Source organism: Coptis chinensis, chromosome 5, assembly GCF_015680905.1.
Source record: "Coptis chinensis isolate HL-2020 chromosome 5, ASM1568090v1, whole genome shotgun sequence".
NCBI classification, from domain to species: Eukaryota; Viridiplantae; Streptophyta; class Magnoliopsida; order Ranunculales; family Ranunculaceae; genus Coptis; species Coptis chinensis.
Window position 1 is genome coordinate 80,747,392 of NC_141460.1, and position 21,866 is coordinate 80,769,257.

The 21,866-nt window shown below is 37.5% G+C and overlaps 2 protein-coding genes and 1 pseudogene across 3 annotated transcripts; all 3 read right to left on the minus strand.

The window, feature by feature from the left end:
- Positions 1-832: 832 nt before the first annotated feature.
- BSL1 (BRI1 suppressor 1 (BSU1)-like 1) lies at positions 833-17,755 on the minus strand. The gene is made up of 21 exons (XM_086561029.1): positions 17,368-17,755; positions 17,233-17,293; positions 17,073-17,151; positions 16,906-16,985; positions 16,711-16,805; positions 9,585-9,684; positions 6,840-6,909; positions 6,151-6,252; positions 5,877-5,958; positions 5,626-5,796; positions 4,701-4,887; positions 4,433-4,628; positions 4,179-4,349; positions 3,850-4,088; positions 3,090-3,174; positions 2,907-3,005; positions 2,627-2,826; positions 2,483-2,558; positions 1,689-1,824; positions 1,473-1,612; positions 833-1,385 (listed from the first exon to the last, which is right to left on the minus strand). Exons 1-21 carry the CDS (start codon positions 17,570-17,572, stop codon positions 1,302-1,304), a joined length of 2,658 nt encoding a protein of 885 aa, XP_086417155.1. The 5' UTR covers positions 17,573-17,755; the 3' UTR covers positions 833-1,301.
- LOC147499227 (uncharacterized) lies at positions 11,389-12,442 on the minus strand. Its single transcript, XM_086561030.1, has 3 exons — positions 12,279-12,442; positions 11,872-12,178; positions 11,389-11,788 (listed from the first exon to the last, which is right to left on the minus strand). The coding sequence occupies exons 1-3, from the start codon at positions 12,440-12,442 to the stop codon at positions 11,468-11,470; spliced, it is 792 nt and encodes a 263-aa protein (XP_086417156.1). The 3' UTR covers positions 11,389-11,467.
- LOC147499228 (uncharacterized) lies at positions 12,449-14,132 on the minus strand (annotated as a pseudogene). The gene has a single exon (XR_015195754.1). The product of XR_015195754.1 is annotated as an uncharacterized LOC147499228 (transcript).
- Positions 17,756-21,866: the final 4,111 nt, after the last annotated feature.

Here is a 21,866-nt window from a genome sequence, read left to right on the forward strand (position 1 = left end):
CGGGTGCAAATTGCTAATCGAAGTCGTTCATCTAATACTCCAGTACATAGGGATGTCTATCAGTCGGCGCGACATCCTCGGGTTCTTCTCCCTCATCACCAATGTCGTCTGTGTACTGCCAATCATCACCATCGAAAGGTTCAAAAGGATCTATATCAAATTTCAAAAGTTTTAGGTAGGTTTTTGTTTTTGTTTTAAAACTAAGGAGAGGGTTTATAATTGAGAGAAGAGTTGAAAGTGATTGAACCGCGCGGCTTTGGTCATGATTATATAGAAGTAGCACGTGGTGTTCAGAACACCACGCGGTTTTCTCAAAACCGCGTGGGCTTGGGCCTGTCAGTTGGGTTTTAGTGACGCGGTAAAACTCGCGTGGGCTATATGACGCGGTTTATCCAAAACTACGTAATTTGATGGCGAAAATTTGATGTTGCTCCTAAAGTTGCTTGGTGTTTTTTTGGTTTGGTGTTTTTTTTGTTCAAAATTTTAGTGTTTTTTTGGTAGCTCTCCTAGAGATGCTCTAAGTTTTGGATTGTTAGGCATACACGTGTCATGTTTTGATTGGGCGGGAAGCAAACTAAACATTCCAAACATTGCAGCAAAAATGAATCCGGTGAGACACAGGTTCAGAATGCTTTAGAAAATGTAACTTTGTAACATCGGAGGTTCAATTCTAATTACGAATATGATCCTTAGATGATATCTTCTTTTTTTTTATAGGAGAGATGATATCTTCTGAACTCCTATTCGCTACGCCTTCTTTGGCTGAGGTGCAAAAGATAAAAATATGTAAATACCGAAATTCAATAACTGTTTCCTACTCTGATTCTTGACATAAAATTAACTGTAACAATATTGATTAAAATATCATCGAGTTGCCAAATTAGCTAGGCTCACTATTGACCAAAAACAAAAATAAAAAATTGATACACACGGCTTTACATTACAGAAACACAATATATGTGGAAAACATTAGTGTTACATACAAACATGGGTTCGGCCAGCTGAAAATGCTTCATCAACATCTATTACATAGCTGTTTCTCGACATTTATCAAACCTGCTCTCCGATGATCACCTTCATCTTTGTTATCAGCTTCCTCTTTCATCTTGCTCTCTTTGAATGCATACTATGGTCTAGAATAAGCAAAAATCGGCTGTAAGGAAGATAGTTGGCACCAGTACACGGCCCCCATTGGCAATGAGTTTTCTGTTTGATGCCAATGTTGCAGATCATGCAGGAGAGAGGTTAGGCTCAAGGCGTCCTGACATGATATTAAGTTGAAATGCATCGCGAGATCAGAATCAAATATAAGCAAGCGAGTTACGATCAAGATCAGGTTGTGGCCGGCCCCGAGTTGGAGTTGGAGGTCTTTGAATGTTAAGCTCCTGCAAAAATCCAATTATGTGAGTATTCAACTGGGTACATTTTAATCAACTATATATATATGTCAAAAACCCTGTGCCATATCTCACCTGCATCCATGTTTCATCTAGGACACGTTCGGGAGATGTCTCAGGAGACTGAATTGGAGGTGGCAAGGGATGAATCAATTTGGGAACCACAACCAATCCCCTTCCAACTACCAATATGGCCCCAGCATTATTTGCCGTCCCTGAAACAGGTGTTACCTTATACGGCAGATTTGATTTGATGCATAAAAGGGAATGGGAAACCAAAACTATGCATACCACAGTAGTTGGTAGCAGAAAATAGAGTGATCAACTGCCCCTGAGCAAACCGTTCAAAACCATCCATAACACATTCATGGGCTCTTACAATAAGCTGCAATTTGTTTCTCTTACAGAAGTCAGCGACGCGGTCAGGCTGCAGGGACAAAAGGCATTAGATAAAAGCTTCATAATTGGAAAAATGGACTTCTGCATTCTACAAACATGAAAAAAAAAACAAAAATTTGTGTACATGTGCTGCATTATGAAGATTGGTACTATAGAAGAAATACACAAAAGCAGTATGATACCAAGTTTACATGAACTAATCATGCTCGAATACACGAGGTTTCTGAGATACCTTCTTAAACAAAACCTATAAGGTAAAACATGACAAGTCATCGTGTGTGAAAGTTCAGGTTAAAATCTTAGCCAGCTTCTTGGCAGAAGACTTGGTGATTTATAGTTTAAAGGACTTGATTTAAATTCCCAAGTCTACCAGTGACATCAAGGCAAATCTCCCGCGGAAGGTACACAGCTCGGCAGGATGTCGCTGAAGGACCAAGTCATCCTACTTCAGGATATGGAATAAAACCATATGCTTCCATTTAACAGAAGATTCTAAACAGGATGATGACCTTTAACCTTACAAGACAAAAAGATCCAGAAGGACCATAGTCAATGAAATTTATGTATCAAGTGCCTTTCTTTTACTTCCTAATATAACAAAGAATGGCTATAAAATACTGAAAGCCTAAACGTACAACAATAAAACAAAATTCAGAAGGAACAATTTATAAATAGCATTCACATACCCCAAAAGTGACTAGGCCAGGTCCCCTAGCATTTGGTCTCAATCCCTCAATACTATCATTTTCCGTGGGGTCTGACCTGTAATTAATTTACAGTAAAAACTCATCAAACAATTGGGGACACCATACCGATGACCTATAACATACCATAGAAGGTCCATTAGAATGATCGATCCAGCATCCATTGTTATGGGCCTCTCAAGTTTTTCTATCTGTTCTACAGAGTTTATAGACCTTCCAATGCCACCATGCATGCAAATGATTTTCTTCTCAATAAGCGCAGCAAGAGGCAGAAAATTAAAAAGTTGATTGAACCGAGTCCATGCCCATATCCCATCACTCTCCCCCTATTTACATTTGTTGTTAGTACCACCAACTTTCGAACAAAAAAAATTTGAAAGATAGATAAGCAGTCCAATCATCATACCATCCTCTCAATGCATTCAAGACGAAAGCCAAACAATGCATTTATGTCAGCCGCTTCATGATTCCCTCTTATCAAGTGAACATTCTCAGGATACTCGATCTGATATTAGAAGAATAAAGTAAACACAACTACAGAGTCTAATAATTTCAATTTCAAGATTTCTTACTTGAAACACAAACTTACCTTGAGAGCAAGAAGCAAGGTTATGGTTTCCAAGCTGTGCTGACCACGGTCAACATAATCTCCCAAAAATAGATAGTCAATATACCTGATAGGGCAAATCTAACAGCTTATAAGACACCAAAGCTTAATCCCAATATTAATAATAATAACAGCAACGGGAATAAGAACTTGATTTACTGGACAAGGTCCATTGGTACTATGATATTTTTATATCAGATCCATGCAGCATAAGGGAAATGTATCCAAACAAATCTTTGCTACTATTAGATCCTGAACCATTAGATTGGTTTTCATCTCATTTACGTCATGCCAAAGTAATTTATACCATGAGGCTAGCCTCTTCAAACAAATAGCAACAAAACCATCTTTTCTCTCCATATCCTAATCCCATTTTTACACCAGCTACAATTGGTGATTTAAAACACTCAAGTAGAAGTTACAATTGGTGTTAGTACTGCTATTAGTTGTTTCTAATGTCAGTTACATTTCTAGACTAGCATATAAGAAAGACATGTACTTGAAGAGAAAGTCAGTTTTTTATGAATAAAGTTTGACTGCTCAGTTTCTAAACCTTTCACTTCTTTCAAGAAGTACTAAAATATATTTGCTCAGCTGGTCAGAATGGAAGAATCCAAGATGAATCAAAACTAATTAAATGTTTTTTCAGTAGTGCCGGAAGGCCTAATCTGACATTTTGGTTTGTTCCCGATTTTATTAACTCGTTTGCAAATAAGACAAGTTGGACTCCAACCATACTTACGTTATGTCTCCAGCAGTTGAAGGAAATCCATATTCATCAAATAATCGCATTAAGTCACCAAACTGACCATGAAGATCACCAAATATTTTAACAGGAGCTTTCAACTGTAAAACTGTAGGCTCCTGCATAAAAATTTGCTCTGCTGCATAGCAAAGTTCACCAACTTCATAAGAATCCAGAAAAAATCGTCTATTAACAGGAGGCCTCCAATTGCGCGGCCTAAGCAATGCAGTAATAATCTGCAAAAAAGCAAGGGAGTAAGACAAACTGGTAATTAGGTAATTAGCTGTTGCGGACTCGCACACACATAAATTTTAAAAGGTTATTACCTTTTTGTGCAATCCCTGGGGAGACTTCTGCCTGGTGAAGAACTTTTTTGTAGAATATGTAGAGTCACTATTCATCGGACTCATTCTTCGGCTTTCATTTTCAAACTGGTCCAATGATAGCTGCCTTACAAGCCCACCCAAATTACCAACAGTCTCCTTCGCAACCACCACCTGTAACTTTGAATAAGCTAGATATTACAATATGACCAAATGGAAACTGGCATATAATAGTAGGCTAGGCAAAAGTAACATACGGCTCTCGAGTGAAGTCGGACATCGGCATCACTGCCGTTTCCATCTGAGGAGGTCTCTGCCAAACGCTTATCTGATACAGATGTACCTTCCCCAAAATCGGTAGATGCTGCCTTTGCAGCTTGCCAAGCAGCACTAACTGCCTCAGCTTCAGCAGTAGAAGCCTCCACCAACGTATCGATTGATTTCTTTTCAACACTATAATAACAACACGTGTCAGCTACTTATAAAGACCAAATTCAGTAAGAATTCAAATGGAAGGTGTAAAACCTTATATCATCAGATGCTGTGTTCTCTGGTATTTCGTCTAAATTTGGTGGAGTAGACGAACTTGAGCTAGCCTGACTAATTTTTGAACTAGGCATGGTTGGAGTTCTCTCAGGATTGAAAATAGGAGAGCTAATTTCTGACTGAAATGGTGAGTTTTCTGCAACGAGAAGGTCATCAAGCAGTGTGTCTGCATAAAACAATTGATTGGTCAACAAAAGGAAAAAAGAAAAGAAAAGAAGGATAAAGTAGATGCTTTAAATAGCAAAACTAGACCAGCCAACTGATTCGACGCATAAATGGAGCAGAAGATAAAACAGGTAATACCCTGTTAGAGTTCTAAGAGAACATCTTCCGAGGGGATTTAAGGACATCTCCCAAATATTTTATGAAGTTTATATTATGTAAAACCCTGTTATTTTTGTATAAACATATCGAGTGATACAAGGCTGAAACTAAGGCCACATCCTCTCTTTCTTTCTAAACTTTCTTCTCCATTACTAATCATAAAGTTTTACTCCCCCAATGTTCTTTTTCCCCCCTTTTGATATTTACAACTCTTTTGATAGGTAACACTCAATGATTTATCAGGGCTTAAGGTGTATGTAAGGCGCTATAACATTGTGAAGTGCAGCACAAGCCAGAGGTGTTATTCATGTAACCTTTAGGATAAAAGACTTAAGTAATTTTATAAACAAAAATCAAGCATCTATTATCTGACAACACTCTATCCCCACCACAGAAAAACCTTGTGAATGGTATTGCTGTTTCAAAAAATGAAGATCGAATGATAAAGCAGAATGCAAGGTTTAGCATATGATGAGAATGTAAAAAATGAATAAAATCCCTGACAAACTAAGAAGGAAAAGTGGAAAAAACATATCAAGCAAACATAGCACTTCAATACATAAAATCCACTGTTATATACCTCCTCTGAGACCACCGTAAATATATATCCGGACCCCAACAGAAGCAGATGCATGGCGGCCACGACGCATAAGTTCCAGTGAACCATCTGTATCAGTGGGAACCTTGCTTGTGCGGGAGGAAGTCACTATTCCATTTCTGTCTAACCAAACTCCAGCCGCAGTATCCAACACTATAAATAGTGACAAAAGAATAAAGATTAAATTTCCTACCCTTAAATCTGCTTAGCATTCCAGTGACCAATAAACTCACCTGCAATAGCAGGTTCACCTTCTATTGCTCGACCACCTTTAAGAGTACCGCCTGTGACATGCAACCGAGCACCAACAAAGACCTAAAACAAGTAAAGCTAAGTTCATTTGATAGAGAGCTTCAGAAGAGCTAGGAGTTCATGAAATAGCAAGGAGTTCAAGAAAACAACGGGGTTCTAAGATTAAAAGGTAGCTAATCGCAAAGAAAGTAACAGTTTCCGTTTCATTTGTATCGGGCATCTTAAAATATAAACACCCATACGACTCCAACTTACCGCAGCATGCTGATACCTTGGTGAAGGAGACACTCCAGGAGCAAGAGTCCATTCCCACTGACCATTCCTATGCATAAGTAATCCATAAGCATCTGCTAATGGCTGGAAATGCAAAAATCATAGAAGTAAGCAAAAAAAAGTAGTAAGATCATTAACGGACTAAATTATATTACCTAGAGACAACAATTACCTTTCTACGATCTGCTGAAGAGAACATAATGAATCACATCCACTCGGAAAAAAATTGAAGAAAAAAGTGGAAGAGATTTCCAAATGAATGTGATACAGTTCTGCTCTCTGATAACTGGAATTAAAAGTTGCAGTTTTTAATTGTCACAGACATCTTCTATTATTATCAGTCTTCATTATTGACAGCAATACAGATATTTATATTATTACTGATACATGCCTAATGAACCTGAGGCGTACTCCCCATTTTCAAAATGAGTAGAGTACACAAGAATGTTTTATTCATTTCTGAAGAAAAGCATCGGAGCTAACTGGACACTAGCACAACATGGGCGACTATAATAGTCTGTTTCATGGTAAATGCAGAGGAAAAGAAACTCCAGAACAAATTTGTCAAAAAGGAATTATGAAAAGAAAATTATGTTGAAACCAAATGGGATTCATAGAAATCAAATACAACTATCAACCAACTAGTTCAGTTCTAAAAGTGCAGAACCTACCGTGCCTGAAATGTCTCTTCCACCACAAAGCAAAAACATTCCGTCGGAACGGGCACTAGCTGTGGCATACCTATGAGAAAACGTGGATTAATACTATCACAGATAACAATCGAGAGGGAATTTTGCAAGATAAAGAAAGCTTATCAGAAGCCACAACATTGGTGGATATAACTTAGAAGTAACTAATTTTACATACAAAGCTCAATCTAGAAAAGAGCTTTAAATCCTATCTAAAAAAGACAGGCAATTGGCATTAGGTAGCATTGTGAAGTTGGAAACATGATATTAAGTGAAATGGTCCATTCATAATTTGAGGTCCTCATCATCAAACGGGGATAGACTTTGTGCACAAGTGAAAAAATATACCCTAAGAATCTTGTTTTCATCCAATGCTCATAACTTCATTTGAGTTTTTTAACAGTACAGATCATAGTTATGGCTTTTGCAAAGGCTAACCGTGGAACTGCTCATACTGTTGTGGTGCAATAGTGTGACACGATAAGTTATAAGTTATTATTTACTCATTGGGTTAGCCTATCTTTTGTATTGCATTTACTGTATTGACAGTATGACGTTATGTGATAGTCCCATAGTCTAGGTTTTATTATATCAATATGGATGGGGATAAAATGACAAATGAAAATGACAAAATGACAAAAGTTGTAGGACGAGATATCCTACATTAGGGGTGTTCATTCGGGTTGGGGTACCCGTATCCAAAATCTTGGGTTTTGCTCGGTTTCGGGTTACTCGATAACCAAACTGATAGTTTCGGATCGGTCTCAGGTCGGGTAGAAAGAGGAAAAATATCTACCAAAACCTACCCTATATCCGACTGGGTCGGGTACTCCATCGGTTTCCGTTTCGGGTAACCCAATTGAAGGTGGAAGATGGTGGTGGTTCAAACAATGAAGTGAGCACACCACAAAAGCACAAATGAACTCAAAAAATTCAATGATTGCAAGGCAAAAAAGTAAGTTGGGTTGCAAGAAGTGAATATTTACCAAGAGAAGCCACCATTTCGCTATAAACAAGATATGGAACTCTAACCAGATTGTTTGTTCTCTTAAATTTCTTGGACACCATTCTTCAATTCCATCTATGTTCAGTGCTATGTTTTCCCTTCAAAGCTTTAATTGAGCACACTGTCTTTGTAGCATTAGTGATTTTTAAAAGAATTGATAAATGGGTAGAAGAAAATTTGTATATTGGGCAGGATTAGAAATGGGAATTGCTTAAAATGGCATAAAAGGAATTCTTTGGTTTGATGTTTTGATTAAGTAGATAAATGCTCAGGAAGGGAAACCATGGATTATGGATATGCCATAATTGCAGATGGCGATAGGTGGTTATTGGTTAGCCTTTCTCTAAATGATGAAGTGGCTTGGATGGTAGGCTGTTCACAAAAAGTCCAGTAAATGACAACCAAATGTCGGGTTTCGGGTTGGGTTCTGGGGTCGGGTTGTAAGTTCGGTTTCAGGTTAAACGTAAGGGTCGGGTTCGGGTACCAAATCTCCACCGAACCCTAACCTATTATATATCAGTTCAGTTTCGGTTCGGGTTTTATCGGGAGCAGGTCGGTTTTTCAAGTCGGGTCTCAGGTCCAAATGAACACCCCTATCCTCCATTATGGATAAACAAAGACGTAAAGCAATTCAAAAAAATAAAAGCAACAGTAAGCAAAAACATGCAAGATGAATACAAATTGCCTGTAAGAGAATCCCACTAAAACACAAGGTCACGAAAGGCTTACCGCCTTATCTCTCCACTCCCCTTAGTAAACCTCTGTTAATATAACTGTCTCCTCCAAACCTATATATCTGCCCTCAAAATGTCTTTTGTTCATCTCCAACCAGAGTTCTCACAAATAGTGGACTTGTACAATGCTCCATAATTTACTGCCACTCCTCCCAGATCTTTGTGCAGAAAAAGATAAAAACCTTTGATCAATAAAAAATTTCTCCTCCAACCCTGTATATCTACCTTCAAATGTCTCTAGTCCCTCTCCAACTAGAGGCCACACATGTAGCTCACTCGTGTAAAGACCATAATGCTGCCTCGAGAGATGCACTTGCTGGAACCAGAAAACTAACAAATCTGTTCATGGAACAGGATACAAACCAAACAACACCAGATCTAGGTACAAAGTATGACCACACCCTACCATGAATCAGACAGCGGATTGTGACTGTCTACCTACTACCCCTCAGACGTATACAGGTCCAATTCTTCAGTTTCATACTCTTCTCTACCAACAAACATTTCGTCAGAAGAGGATTATGTATATATATAGAACCCGTACACTGGTGCACGTGAGAGGGGGGCCGGGAGGTCTTTTTTATGTTTCCACCAATGGGGGCGGGGGCTTTTTCTCTGGATCAAACAGTAGTCCATTAAGGGAGAGAGGATTATGTATATATATATAACTGAATCATTTCTGCAAAGAAGTTCATTGGGTCGTAATGGGAGGCTTTGGTGTCTCACTGGTAAAACTAAGGCATCAACTGAAAATTACCCCTATTCCTGACTTCAGGGATAACATAAAAAATATCTCGCAACAATCTTTTTTTTAGAGGCCTTACATAAACAGGGAAATATTCCTCAGTCCACGCTAAGAACCAATTCCAAGAGATTGAAAGCAGACATATACCTCTATCATATGCCCTTGACAGAAACTTGAAAACAAGCACGCCTTCACGCAATCAAGTGCAAAAAAACTTAATAACCAAATCTAACATATCTTACATTCTAGCACAAGGCCTGTCGCCTTCAGGACTAAGTTTCTGCCATCTATATGGTTTCTGTGCAGTGTCCAGGGCCCATGCGTCTGGCAGGACTCTTTTTCCTGCAAAAAAATTAGAGAAAAGAATCACTCAACTTTTAACATGTAAAAAAGTTTCAGACCTCAAACTTGCATGGTCATGAAACATTGAAACTTCGGAAGGAGTCCTTATGCGAGACCTAAGTGCTAATGCAGGAGCAAGTAAAGGTTCGAGTTTCGAGTGCGGCAGGCTGATAACATGTGACTAAAGAAATTCCTAGAGATTGTCAGCATACACAAAAGTTTGCACTGGCATGGCTACGACATGTATTTACAATTTTACATGCTTTCAGTGCAGACTAACGTTTCTTTAGCACTTTGGCACAAGAGAGTAAATAGATATATCTTTTTATTAGAATAAGATATTCACTTTTTAATTTTTATAATAAACAATTTATTGCTATACAAAAGAAACAAAAACAAACATGAACAACATTTGAAAGAACTCGTTGAACATTTACTAGAAATTTACATGCACATCAGAAGTTATGGCATTTTAATGTTCTTCAGCACACATGTTTCCGCAGAACATGGCAGCTCTACATTCCTCATATACAACAATACATATATTTTTAAAAAAATAACATTCATTTTGAACATAAATGGTTTATTGCTGAACAAAGGGGAAGCAATGCAGTATAAATAATTAATCTTGGACTTCACCCATGCAAACAAATGACCCATTCTACGTGCCTCCATGAGGAAAAAGCTGAGCGAGATATGCACGTGGTTCGCAAATTCGTACTAGGATATGCTTCTAGATGTGCCTAAGTGATGTATCTTGTTGGCTGAAGCTTCAACAATTGATAAACATCGATTAGATTTAATAAAACAAACACCTAAATCTAGGGTTTAAACTTTCAATCATGAAGAACAATTCTTTTAGAATAAATATTCAATGACAACTATCTAACAATGAAGGCCTAGATGCTTTTATATAATAAACCATGTTCCTAATTCTAATTAGAAACCAAAATAGAAACCTTACTAAATAACCTAGATCTAAAACAAATTGGAAATAACTTAATAAGATTACCAATGTTGTCAACTCCTGAATCGAAACGGGAATCGTTTTCCATTTTTACTGAATTGTAAATCGTATCGAGTCGTAAATCGTAAGATTCAAGCCATATTATATATAGGGGTTGTAAAAATTTTACATATATAAATATACCATAAGAAAACTACTAATCATTTGTTTTTTCTTATTTGCACAACACTTGAAGGGTCAGAAAATAGTTCTTCCATCATTCACAATGGATATAAGCACATAGAGACCATTCCATCAAATCATCAACAACAAAGATAGTTTATTTCAACAAAGAGAATTTATGTGTTATTGAAACTAGTGTTGTAATGCTATTGAAGCTAAATGAATATATCATTGTAATGAAATTAGATTCTTCAAAGATTTTTTCAATTACTTCTTTTTAATGATATAGCAAGCTTTTATCACCAAGTCTCACAAAAGACAAGAAAACAAGAGTTTGAGAAGACAATCTCTACCATAGACATAGAGTATTTTCTTTTTAAAACCACAAAAACATACTACTAAGTTAGACTTAAATAACCATAAGGCATAACTCATAACACATTCAAAATTCTAAAAGACACTAATCATCAATTCCCAATTTATATATTCTTCAATCATCATCCATGCTAGACACATCCTCCTCACTTTCGACTCTATCATCATCATCATCATTTTCACTTGTGTCTTCTTTCTCCTTTTCAACTTCTTGGACTTTCTCCTTTCCTTTATCTTTCAACCTTAAATCTCTACTTTTTATAAAAAGATTGGAAATGTTTAATTACTTAAAAGAACATTATAAGAAAGACTTAAATAGAAAATTTTACACTTTTTTACCTCTCTTTTTCTTCTTTGAACTTTCCCCAACCTCAAAGCATTCATGCACATCATCCATGAATTATCGGTGGGAAGACACGGTGTTTCCTTTTCCGTGATCCATTCATCATCCGATTCCATATCTTCCAAAGAGATTGGATCATAAAAGTCTCCATTCTCAACTCTTGTCTCTTGCCTAGTTTCCAATTGAAGATTGTACTTTACATACACCAAGTTACTAAGTCTTTGTTGCTCCAATCGATTTCTCTTCTTCGAATGAACCTAAAAATATACAAAACCATTATGAGACTTAAAAGATAGCTAAATGCCTATTGAAACACTCCATAAGTTTGGCTCTCACTTACATGATCAAAGACACTCCAATTTCTTTCAAAACCGGTGGCACTACAAGTACAACTCAAAATGCGAATGGCTAAAGTTTGAAGTTCCGGACAACTCCTTCCATAAGTGTCCCACCACAATGCCGGTTGCTTCTTATCCCTCAACTGAATAGCCATGACACTACTAAACAAGTCTTCCGCATTGTGAAACTTCTCAAGTTGTCTATCTACCTTCAATCTCATTTGAGGTGTTGGGCACATAATTTCAATGCATTGGATGAGACCTTTTTTAACTTCATGGTCGGCTAGAAAGGTAGGTGAATAATGAAATCTAAAAAAAAAAGTATACAACAAAATCCAAATAAGTGTTAATATAAGAAAAAACATTACCTTGTGCATTAAAACAAATATAAGTTATGTAGTTAACTTACGTTGGATTAAGATAATATGCCGCCGCATGGAGAGGCCTATGCAATTGATAATTCCACCTCTTTAGAACAATTTCCAAAACATCATGACATCTACTTGCTACTCCCTTGAAGTTGCTCAAAATCTTTTCTCTTGCTTTGTCTATTGCCTCATAAATGTAACCCATGGCCGGCTAGGAATCCCCATCAACTAGTCTCAATATTTTCACTAAGGGAAGCACACACTTGAGGCAATACTTGATGGCATCCCAAAAACGAGCATCCGCTAGAACTATTTGTTGGACATCATACCCAAGAGAACATTTCTTGGAAAGAAGACTATCTTGCCATTCTTGACATGTAAACAATTGTTTTAATCCCTTCTTGCAAGTATGGATGTTTCTCAAAGTCAAGTAATTAGTTGCAAACCTTGTAACTCCGGGTCTAAGCAACTCTCTTCCTTTTGTACACTTCCTCATCTTGTTTAGAACCCATCCATGCCTATATATGAACACCGTTATTTTTCTTGCTTTTGAGATAGTATTAACATGTGTAAGCAACTCACCAATATCTTGAAGCATTAAGTTTAAGCAATAGGCGGCACATGGGTTCCAAAATATTGTCTTCCTCTTTTCCATCAACATTGCACCCGCACTAACATAAGCCGAAGCACCATCGGTTACCACTTGTACAACATCTCTTCTCCAATTTCTTCAATAACACCATCAAAAAGCTCAAAAAGATAATCCCCACTATGAGTCTCATCTGAGGTGTCAATGGACTTGAGAAAGAAAGTCCCTTTGGGACTATTGACAAGAAAGTTTGTGATTGATCGATTCTTTCCATCGGTCCACCTATCCGACATAATAGTACACCCTTTTAGATTCCATTCTTTCTTGTACTTTCCCATCAAGTCCATTTTAATTCTATTCACTTCTCTCACTAAGAATGTTGTCCTCACCTCATGGTAACTAGGTGGCTTAAATCCATTCCCAAACTTAGCAACATTTTGCAACATCTTAATAAAATAGTGATTTTTGACCAAATGGAATGGAAGAGCATTAGCATACAACATCCTAACTACATCCACACAAAGATCATCTCTATCTTGCTTCTTCCAAATAGAATTCAAGGTAGTTGCAGTACCACTTGATTTCTTTTTTAATGGTTGAAACCTTTGAGCAAAAGCATCTAAAACAAGTTTCCTTTTCTCACCTACAAGTTCCACACCCCCTTCTTCATCTCCACCATCATATTTATCACCTAACAATTGCTTTTTCATCTTATTTTCCTCTAACAACTTAAAGAAAAACTCTTTTACACCACCTTCAACTTTAGCACATGCAACAACATTTTCATGAGTACAAACTAAATAATGTTTAATTCTAAAAACACCTCCGGAGTACTCTTTCCCACAATAGTTGCACTTAAGCTTTGCCTTTTTCCCATCACCCACCTTAGTGCAATGTTTCCATGTAACATCATCTTGGGTTTCTTTCTTTTTCTTAGTCATGTTCAAATAGAAAACTAAAGTAGTAAAGAAATATAGTAGGAAAAGAAACTTTGAACTTCACCTTAAGAGAAATGTTGAAAGCTTTGGAGTATAAGAAAGTAGAAACCCTAATAGAAATCCCAAAATCTCCATTCTACACTAATAATACTCTAATTTTCGAAATTTCTGAAAACATGGAGATATAGAGGTTGAAATTTCTGAAAAAATGCTGAAATTTCATTGAAATTGGTCTAATTTTCAGAATTGAATGTGGGCTAAAGTTATATGGACCTGACCCAGGTCTTATTAGGTTGGGTTGGACCTGACCAGGTCCATATAAACCAATAAAACCCTTCGTGGCTTTGTCAAAACAAAAAAAAAAAGTTGAGGAGAGTTATTGAAAAAAAAAACTTGCTTGTAGAAGTAGAATTAGAAGAAGAAGAAGTAGAAGTAGAAGTAGAAGAAGAAGCAGTAGAAAACTTACCTGTAAGTTCTTTGATTTCTTTCTCTTTTTCTTTTCTTTTTTCTTCTGTTCTTGATTTGTAATTGTTGCTGTTTTTTTTAATCGAAGGAATCGTTATTATTTCCGATTCCTACAATTTTGCGATTTGAATCCCAATTTTGTAACGATTTCTGTCATTAACGATTTGTTGGTACGATTCTGATCTTTTTGATTACGACTCAACTCGAGTCGTACGATTCAAGTCGAGAATCGTACGACTTTGATAACACTGAAGACTACTAATAATATAATTAGAAGTTTCCATGCCCATGCATCATACTCCCCGGCTTGAAAGGAACTCGGTCCTCGAGTTTGGTTGCATATAGACTTTTGAATATTCCGCAAAACTCTTGTACTTTATCATCACCCTCACGCGGTTTAAAGGAATTCGACCTGGAATTTTGCCCAAATATTGACTCATGAAAAGGACAAATGACCTGAGTCTAGCTTCACAGTTATGATAATGTTCTTGAAAAGCAAAAAGTGACAATATTACAGATGGGCAATGAAATGTCTTGGTCCTCCATGATTCCTTAAAATCAAACAAATACGGATCCACATAACCAAGAGAAGGTTTACCAAACTCACTAGAAGCTATAACTAAGAAAATCGTTAATTGTAAACCAACACCAAGGTCTTGAGCACCAAAACATACTACATTTTCTTCTTTCAATCTCCCTCTTCACTTATATCGATCACTTTTTCCAACAAACTGCATCACAGGGCAAATCTCAATGCTACCAGTGACGACTAACATGTGAAAACTGATATTCTGACATGTAAATATCTGATTGTGAATTTGCTTCTCCAAAGTCCAATTCTCTTAAACTGAAGAGAAACTCGAAATTGTGGCCACCTTATCCGAAGAACCATGTTTATTAGCTGATGCGGTTAAGGGAATTTCGAAATCTACCTTTTCATAATTAGATTCTTGTGTGATCACTAACAGTGGGGCGAGCCGATGGGGGACTCCATGTGACTTGAGGTGTGGCACACTTCCATGGAGATTAGGTTCAAGATGGTGGTAAATATGATCATTACTAGTTGGTTGAATTGCCGAATACTTACCTTGGTAATCATCATAGTCAGATTCTAGATACCTAAAATCCATATCGGAATTATAATCATCAAAATTCCTATGATATGTTTGACCATCAAAATTAGTCCAACCATCATCCCAATTTGAAACATCATACTCAATTTCGGCGGAATATCCATCATCATCATACACACTTTGATCAGAGTATTATTTTTCTTCACAAGAATCCTCTTCGTCAGACTCATCATAATCTTCTTCGGAAAACTCTTCGTCACAAGAATCACTATAATAGTCCTCAGCCTCGGAATTTCATTCTCGACATGTTTGGGTTTCTATGTATTGGCAGTTCCCATAGGAATGGCTGGGCTAATCACCATACCATGAATTACGATAGTGTTGGGCACCTAACGCAACATATGGTTGCTGAAAACCACGTTTGGGAGGGTGTGACTCCTGCTAGTGGCAGTCATATCGGCCATAATCTCGGTGTACATACCTTTGATGGCGGATTGGAGAAGGAGAACGTAGGGGAGAGGGAGGTTCATACCTGCTGGAAGGAGCATATTGGCAGCAGCGATCCGGGTTTCGAGACCTCCATGGGTTTGAATCGGCATGACACTTCAATTTAAAAGAAATTCGACGGTTTGATGCAGTTGCATCTCTCTTCTACCTCTTCTTCGATTATCCATAACAATTTACCAAGAAAATTAGAGAAAAAAATTCCACATGAACAGTAACACAGTGAACAGTGGCACGTGAACAGTATTTTCTGAAAAAAAATTCCCAAAAATCAACTGCCTCTTGATACCAAATTTGATGTATCTTGTTGGCGGAAGCTTCAACAATTGATTAATAGCTATAAGATTTAATAAAACTAACACCTAAATCTAGGGTTTAAACCTTCAATCATGAAGAACAATTCCTTTAGAATAATTATTCAATAACGACCATCTAACAATGAAGGCCTAGATGCCTTTATATAATAAACGATATTCCTAATTCTAATTAGAAACTAAAATGGAAACCTTACTAAATAACCTAGATCTAAAACAAATATGAAACTCTTCTAACTTAATACGACTACTAATAATATAATTAGAAGTTTCCATGCCCATGCATCACTAAGTTTGCTTTGGAGGTTTTTAGTAAAGATATTATTGAATGCTTAGGCCACAGTTCACTAGTATGAACGGTATGCCTCAGTTCCAATATTTAGAAGCCTTCAAGCTTACTAGTTCATTAAGAGTGTGCTCGAAAGCAGAAGTTCCAACTTCTGTAAGTCGTATTCGTGTTAATGTGTTCTCCGAGAAAACAGAAGTTCATTGGACCAAACTCTAAGACTAGTACTCTAGTCATAACACAATTATTGCGGTTGTTGAAGTCCCAATACAACAATAAAGAGGAAATGACATAATGCACTTACCATCATTCCCACTGACTGTAACAAGATATCTTTGCGCAACCAAGTCCATCACATGTCCATAACGAGGTCCAGGACCAGGGTCTTGAACAACCAATCTAAAATCATACAAAACAAACAAACGTCCACTCACTCAGTTAACTCAAAAACAAATTAACCTTAAACCAGAAGTTAATCAATGATATGATTCTACTTCACCTATGCCACTTGAATTTTTCATTAGTCATATCAAGTACGTATAAGTCATCAGTCGAATGCCCAGCTGGACCTATTCCACCCTGCCATACCATCACAAACAAAAAAACATCATAAAATGAAAATCAACTAAAATTTGCATAAACATCATATTTTCTTTCCATATTCACCTGAAATACAACCATAGTACCAACCGCCGCCGCCGCATGAGCTGCCCTAGGCGACGGCGGGTCACCAGCTGGTATAACCCTACAACAAAATTTAGTAATTAATTAAGTCTCTAAAACACTCAAATTATTATTATAATAATAGTAAAAAAACGACAATTACCTGGTCCATTTTCTGGTAAGTACATCATAACAATGAACAGAATTAGTCACACCAGCCAATCCTACAAAAAAAAAAGTCAAAAAAAAAAAAAAAAAAAAAAAAAGTTAAGAGTTAGTAGTAGTAAGAAAGAATTACGGATGCCGGCATGGGAGTTGAAAGCACCGCCTTCGATAGCAGTAGCACCACCAAAAAGAATGAGACGAGGGCCATGAGATTTGTTGGCAGCAACAGCAGTAAGTGAGTGACTACACCTTGGTCCAGGTGCATCCTCATTTGTTTCCCATGTTGTCTCTACACTATGGTAGGTCGGAGCTGGATATAGCCACGGCTTCGACCCCATTTAAATCACAAAAAATATGTGAATTGAATTGAATTAAATCCTAAATTAAATGAGAGAAGAAGAAAGAACCCTAATAAAATGAATCTATGGGTGGGACCTTGGGTGGATTTCATTTGTCTAATAAAGTCAACTTCTAAGCCAAAATGTCGGACTGAAATTTCCAGCGATATAATTTTCGGACATATTCATTTGGATCTGGAGCATAGGACATTTTGTTATTAGGTACATTTTGTTTTTTTGTTTGCCTGCTTACGTGGTAGGGCCTCAAGTAACTGATAATTCTTTCCAACCCATATAAAGGGCGGCGGTATATACACCCCTTGGCACACCCATTTGATAAATTTCAAAATACTGGCACCCCTCCATTAATTATTGTACTGGTTAACTGAAAGTCAGTCGTGGTGCAAATACGGAATAAGTGGTTGAGGTCTTGACTCGAGGAAGAAGGATGGGGGTTTTATGAGCTTGATTGCTGTTGTGTTTTTTTGTTTGGAACACCAAAAGACAAAAAAAAATCGCAGAGGGAAAGTGAGTTTAAGTGTCCCTCACCCAAAAACTCATTCTCACAGCAACAACTTTCCACTATCTTTCTATACTCGTCGCAATGTGTTACCCGTGGTTTTAGAGACATTGCGGTACCTGTTTGCTATGAATTTTGGGATATTACAGCATTGGAATACCGTGGGTATTCAAAATTTAAGATAAAAAACAAAAAATCTTTTGCAACAAAGTTTTGCCGTGGGATATGGGAACTCACAGCAATGTGCTGTTGTAGAATGTAAGAACTCACGAGCAACTCGATGTCGTGGGACTATTGAGGATGTTAGGGTGTAAAAAGATATATAGGAAATAAACATTATTTTTTTATTTATTTTTTTTCTAAAAGGGGCAATCCCATTAAGCGGAGTGTAGATACCGTGCCCAGACCTTTATGATTGGTCAAGATCATCAACATTAAATTAAGTGTATACTAACAGAATATTAATGATCATCATAATGTTCAGTGATAGTGGTCTTTTGTTCTTTTGGTCAAGATAGATAACGGTGCAGTATTGTAATGGGAAGTGTTTGGACACAAAAGGGGTCAATGGCCAAAGGTGGGCCATTTGGAAAGCAACTTTAATGGTTTAAGGCCAACCTACGTAGATGGTAATTAGAAGAGGACGTGGTCATAGCTTCATACTAGCCGAAATCAAATGCAAGTAGAATTACTGACTTTCTAGATACCATAACAATGTGCTGCAATTCTTCACAAATTAAATTAATCTCAAAACCATATTGTTGTGAATAATACAATGCGGAAACAATATTATTCACAATAAATATATCAATTCTATATAAAGATCGATCCTTCTTATTAGACAAGACTTCAACACCCTTCAAGTAGTATTTTAACACTTTTCAATGTCAATAAACAAGCTATATAAAGTAAAACAATTAATATAAAAGATAATAAACCACAAGACAAAGATATATCGTGGTTCGGCAATTTGCCTACGTCCACACTGTGAGTTTCAAGTTTTCCTTGATGTCCAGAGTAACAGATTACAAGATCTCCCAATTCACTCACAAAGAATGAACACTCAACTCACAAAGAATTGCTCTCTTATAATCTATCTCTTTTTTGGTTTTTGGTTAGGTTAAGTTTTACAAAAAACTTGTATTTATATCTTGCTTTCCAAAACTTCCAAAACAAATAAGTCCCATTTGAAATACTGATTGGATCGCTGGTCGCCTTGTCCAGGTAAAGTCAAGGGCGCTCAATCGCCTCGGAGGCATGACATGAGCGCGGCAATCGCCGTGCAAAGTCGGTGGGGGCACACTCAAGACCAAAGAGAGAAAATGTCTTTTTTCTACATTCTCCATCTCGGTGAAGTTTTAACACATAAAACCAAGCCAACACATCCAACAAGAATACATCCATCCGAACTCGCAAATAACCTCCTCCGGCGGCCATGCCCACAAAGGGGCTCATCATGCATGTAGGATTTGGAGCAAGTCCAAACAGTGTTGGAACTTAACTCCGATGACAACCTTTGTCAGCATATCAGTAGGATTGTCATGGGTGTCCACTTTCTCAAGTGCTACATCACCATCCTGAACGACATCCCGTATAAAGTGATAACGGACATCAATATGCTTGGTTCGAGCATGATGAACCTGGTTCTTTGCCAAATGAATATCACTTTGACTATCACAATACAAAGCAACACTGTTCTGCTCAATACCCATATAATCTAGAAGACCTCAAAGCCATAATGCTTCTTTAACTGCCTTTGCCACTGCCATATACTCTGCCTCAGTAGTAGATAAAACAATTGTAGCATGTAGCATAAATCTCCAACTAACTGGGGCACCATACATCATAAACATATAACCAATAGTCGATCGTCGTCTATCTAGATCACCTGCATAATCTGAATCCACATACCCACTGACATAACAAGTGCCTCCACCATAAACTAATCCCACATCCAAGGCACCCTTCAAGTACCTTAGTACCTATTTCATCGCCTCCCCAATGTCGCTTTGCCATATACTTGTTTGCCATATACTTGCTTTATAATACTAATCGCCTATACTTGAAATGTCTGGGCGTGTACACACCATAACATACATCAAACTGCTCACTGCACTAGCATAAGGAACACTAACCATATGCTTTTGTTCCTCCACTGAACTAGGAGAGAACTTAGCTGAAAGCCTAAAATGCCCAGCCAAAGGAGTAGAAACCGACTTTGCATTCTCCATACCAAAATAAGAAATTACTTTCTGAAGGTATTTCTTCTGAGATATAACTATCCGTCGTTTCTTCCTATCTCTGTTAATCTCCATGCCCAATATCTTCTTAGCTCTACCTAAGTCTTTCATTTCAAACTCAAAGCTAAGTTGAGATTTCAACTTGTCTATCTCCACCATGCTTTTGGAAGCAATAAGCATGTCATCCACATAAAACAAGAGATAGATGAAGTCATTACCATGAAGCCTACAAAAGTAAACACAACAGTCATACTTACTTCGAGTGTACTCATGTTGCATCATGAATGTGTCAAAGTGCTTGTACCATTGCCTTGGCGATTGCTTTAAACCATACAGTGACCTATTCAACTTGCATACATGATCTTCTTTCTCAGCAACAACAAACCCTTCAGGTTATCTCATATAGATCTCTTCCTCCAAGTCCCCATGCAAGAAAGCAGTTTTCACATCAAGTTGCTCTAACTCCAAGTCGAAGTGAGCAACTAAACTCAATAACACACGAATGGAAGTATGTTTGACCACCGGGGAAAATACCACATTATAGTCGACTCCTTCCTTCTGTGAGAAACCTTTGTTACCACTCTTGCCTTGTACCCAGTACTATCGGACTCAGGAAGGACATCTTTCTTTCTGAACACCCGACCATTTATTGTCGATAGTCATTTTGCCCTTTGGCAATAAAACTAGGTCCCTTGTATGATTTTTATCAAACCAATCTCTGTAATGAGCATCTCTAACAGCTTCCTTGAAACTATCTGGCTCATCATCTTCGATATTCAATGCATATGCCACTAAATCCACCTGACCATAGTATTTCACCGGCTTTTGTGCCCATATTTGTGCACTTCTTTAACTTGTCTCTTTGGCCTAGGGTCAAACACTACAAGTTGTGGATGCTCTTGCTCTTCTTCCTATTGCTGTGTGGTTCCATGATTTGGTACCTCATCATGAACCAACCAGTCATTTGTTGCATCAGACAACTCAAGCTCAATAGCTTGAACTTCTATAGACTCACCATTCTGCCCAACTCTTTCCGGCTTGCTGAAAGATAACACGAAAGTCTCATCAAAAGTAACATCTCTGCTGACAAGGAACTTGTGGTCTTCTAGACACCACAATCTGTATCCCTTTACCCCATTTGTGAAGCCTAAGAATATGGCTTTCTTAGCTTTAGGATCTAGCTTGCTCTCCCTCACATGGTAGTAAGTAGTCGATCTAAACACTCACAAAATACTATAATCAGCTGGGTTACCTGACCACACCTTATAAGATGTCTTGCAATCAATAACTGGAATTGGTGACCTATTATACAGGTAACACGCCATGGACACTGCATCTGCCCAATACTCTTTGCCTATACTAGCATTAGACAACAAACATCTCGTTGTTTCAAGTAAGATTCTATTCATCCTCTCTGCCATTCCATTCTACTGAGGCGTGTCCCTGACTGTCCAGTGTCTGGCAATTCCTTGTTGTGCACAAAACTCTTGGAAAGGCCCATAGGTATACTCTGTACCATTGTCAGACCTTAGTG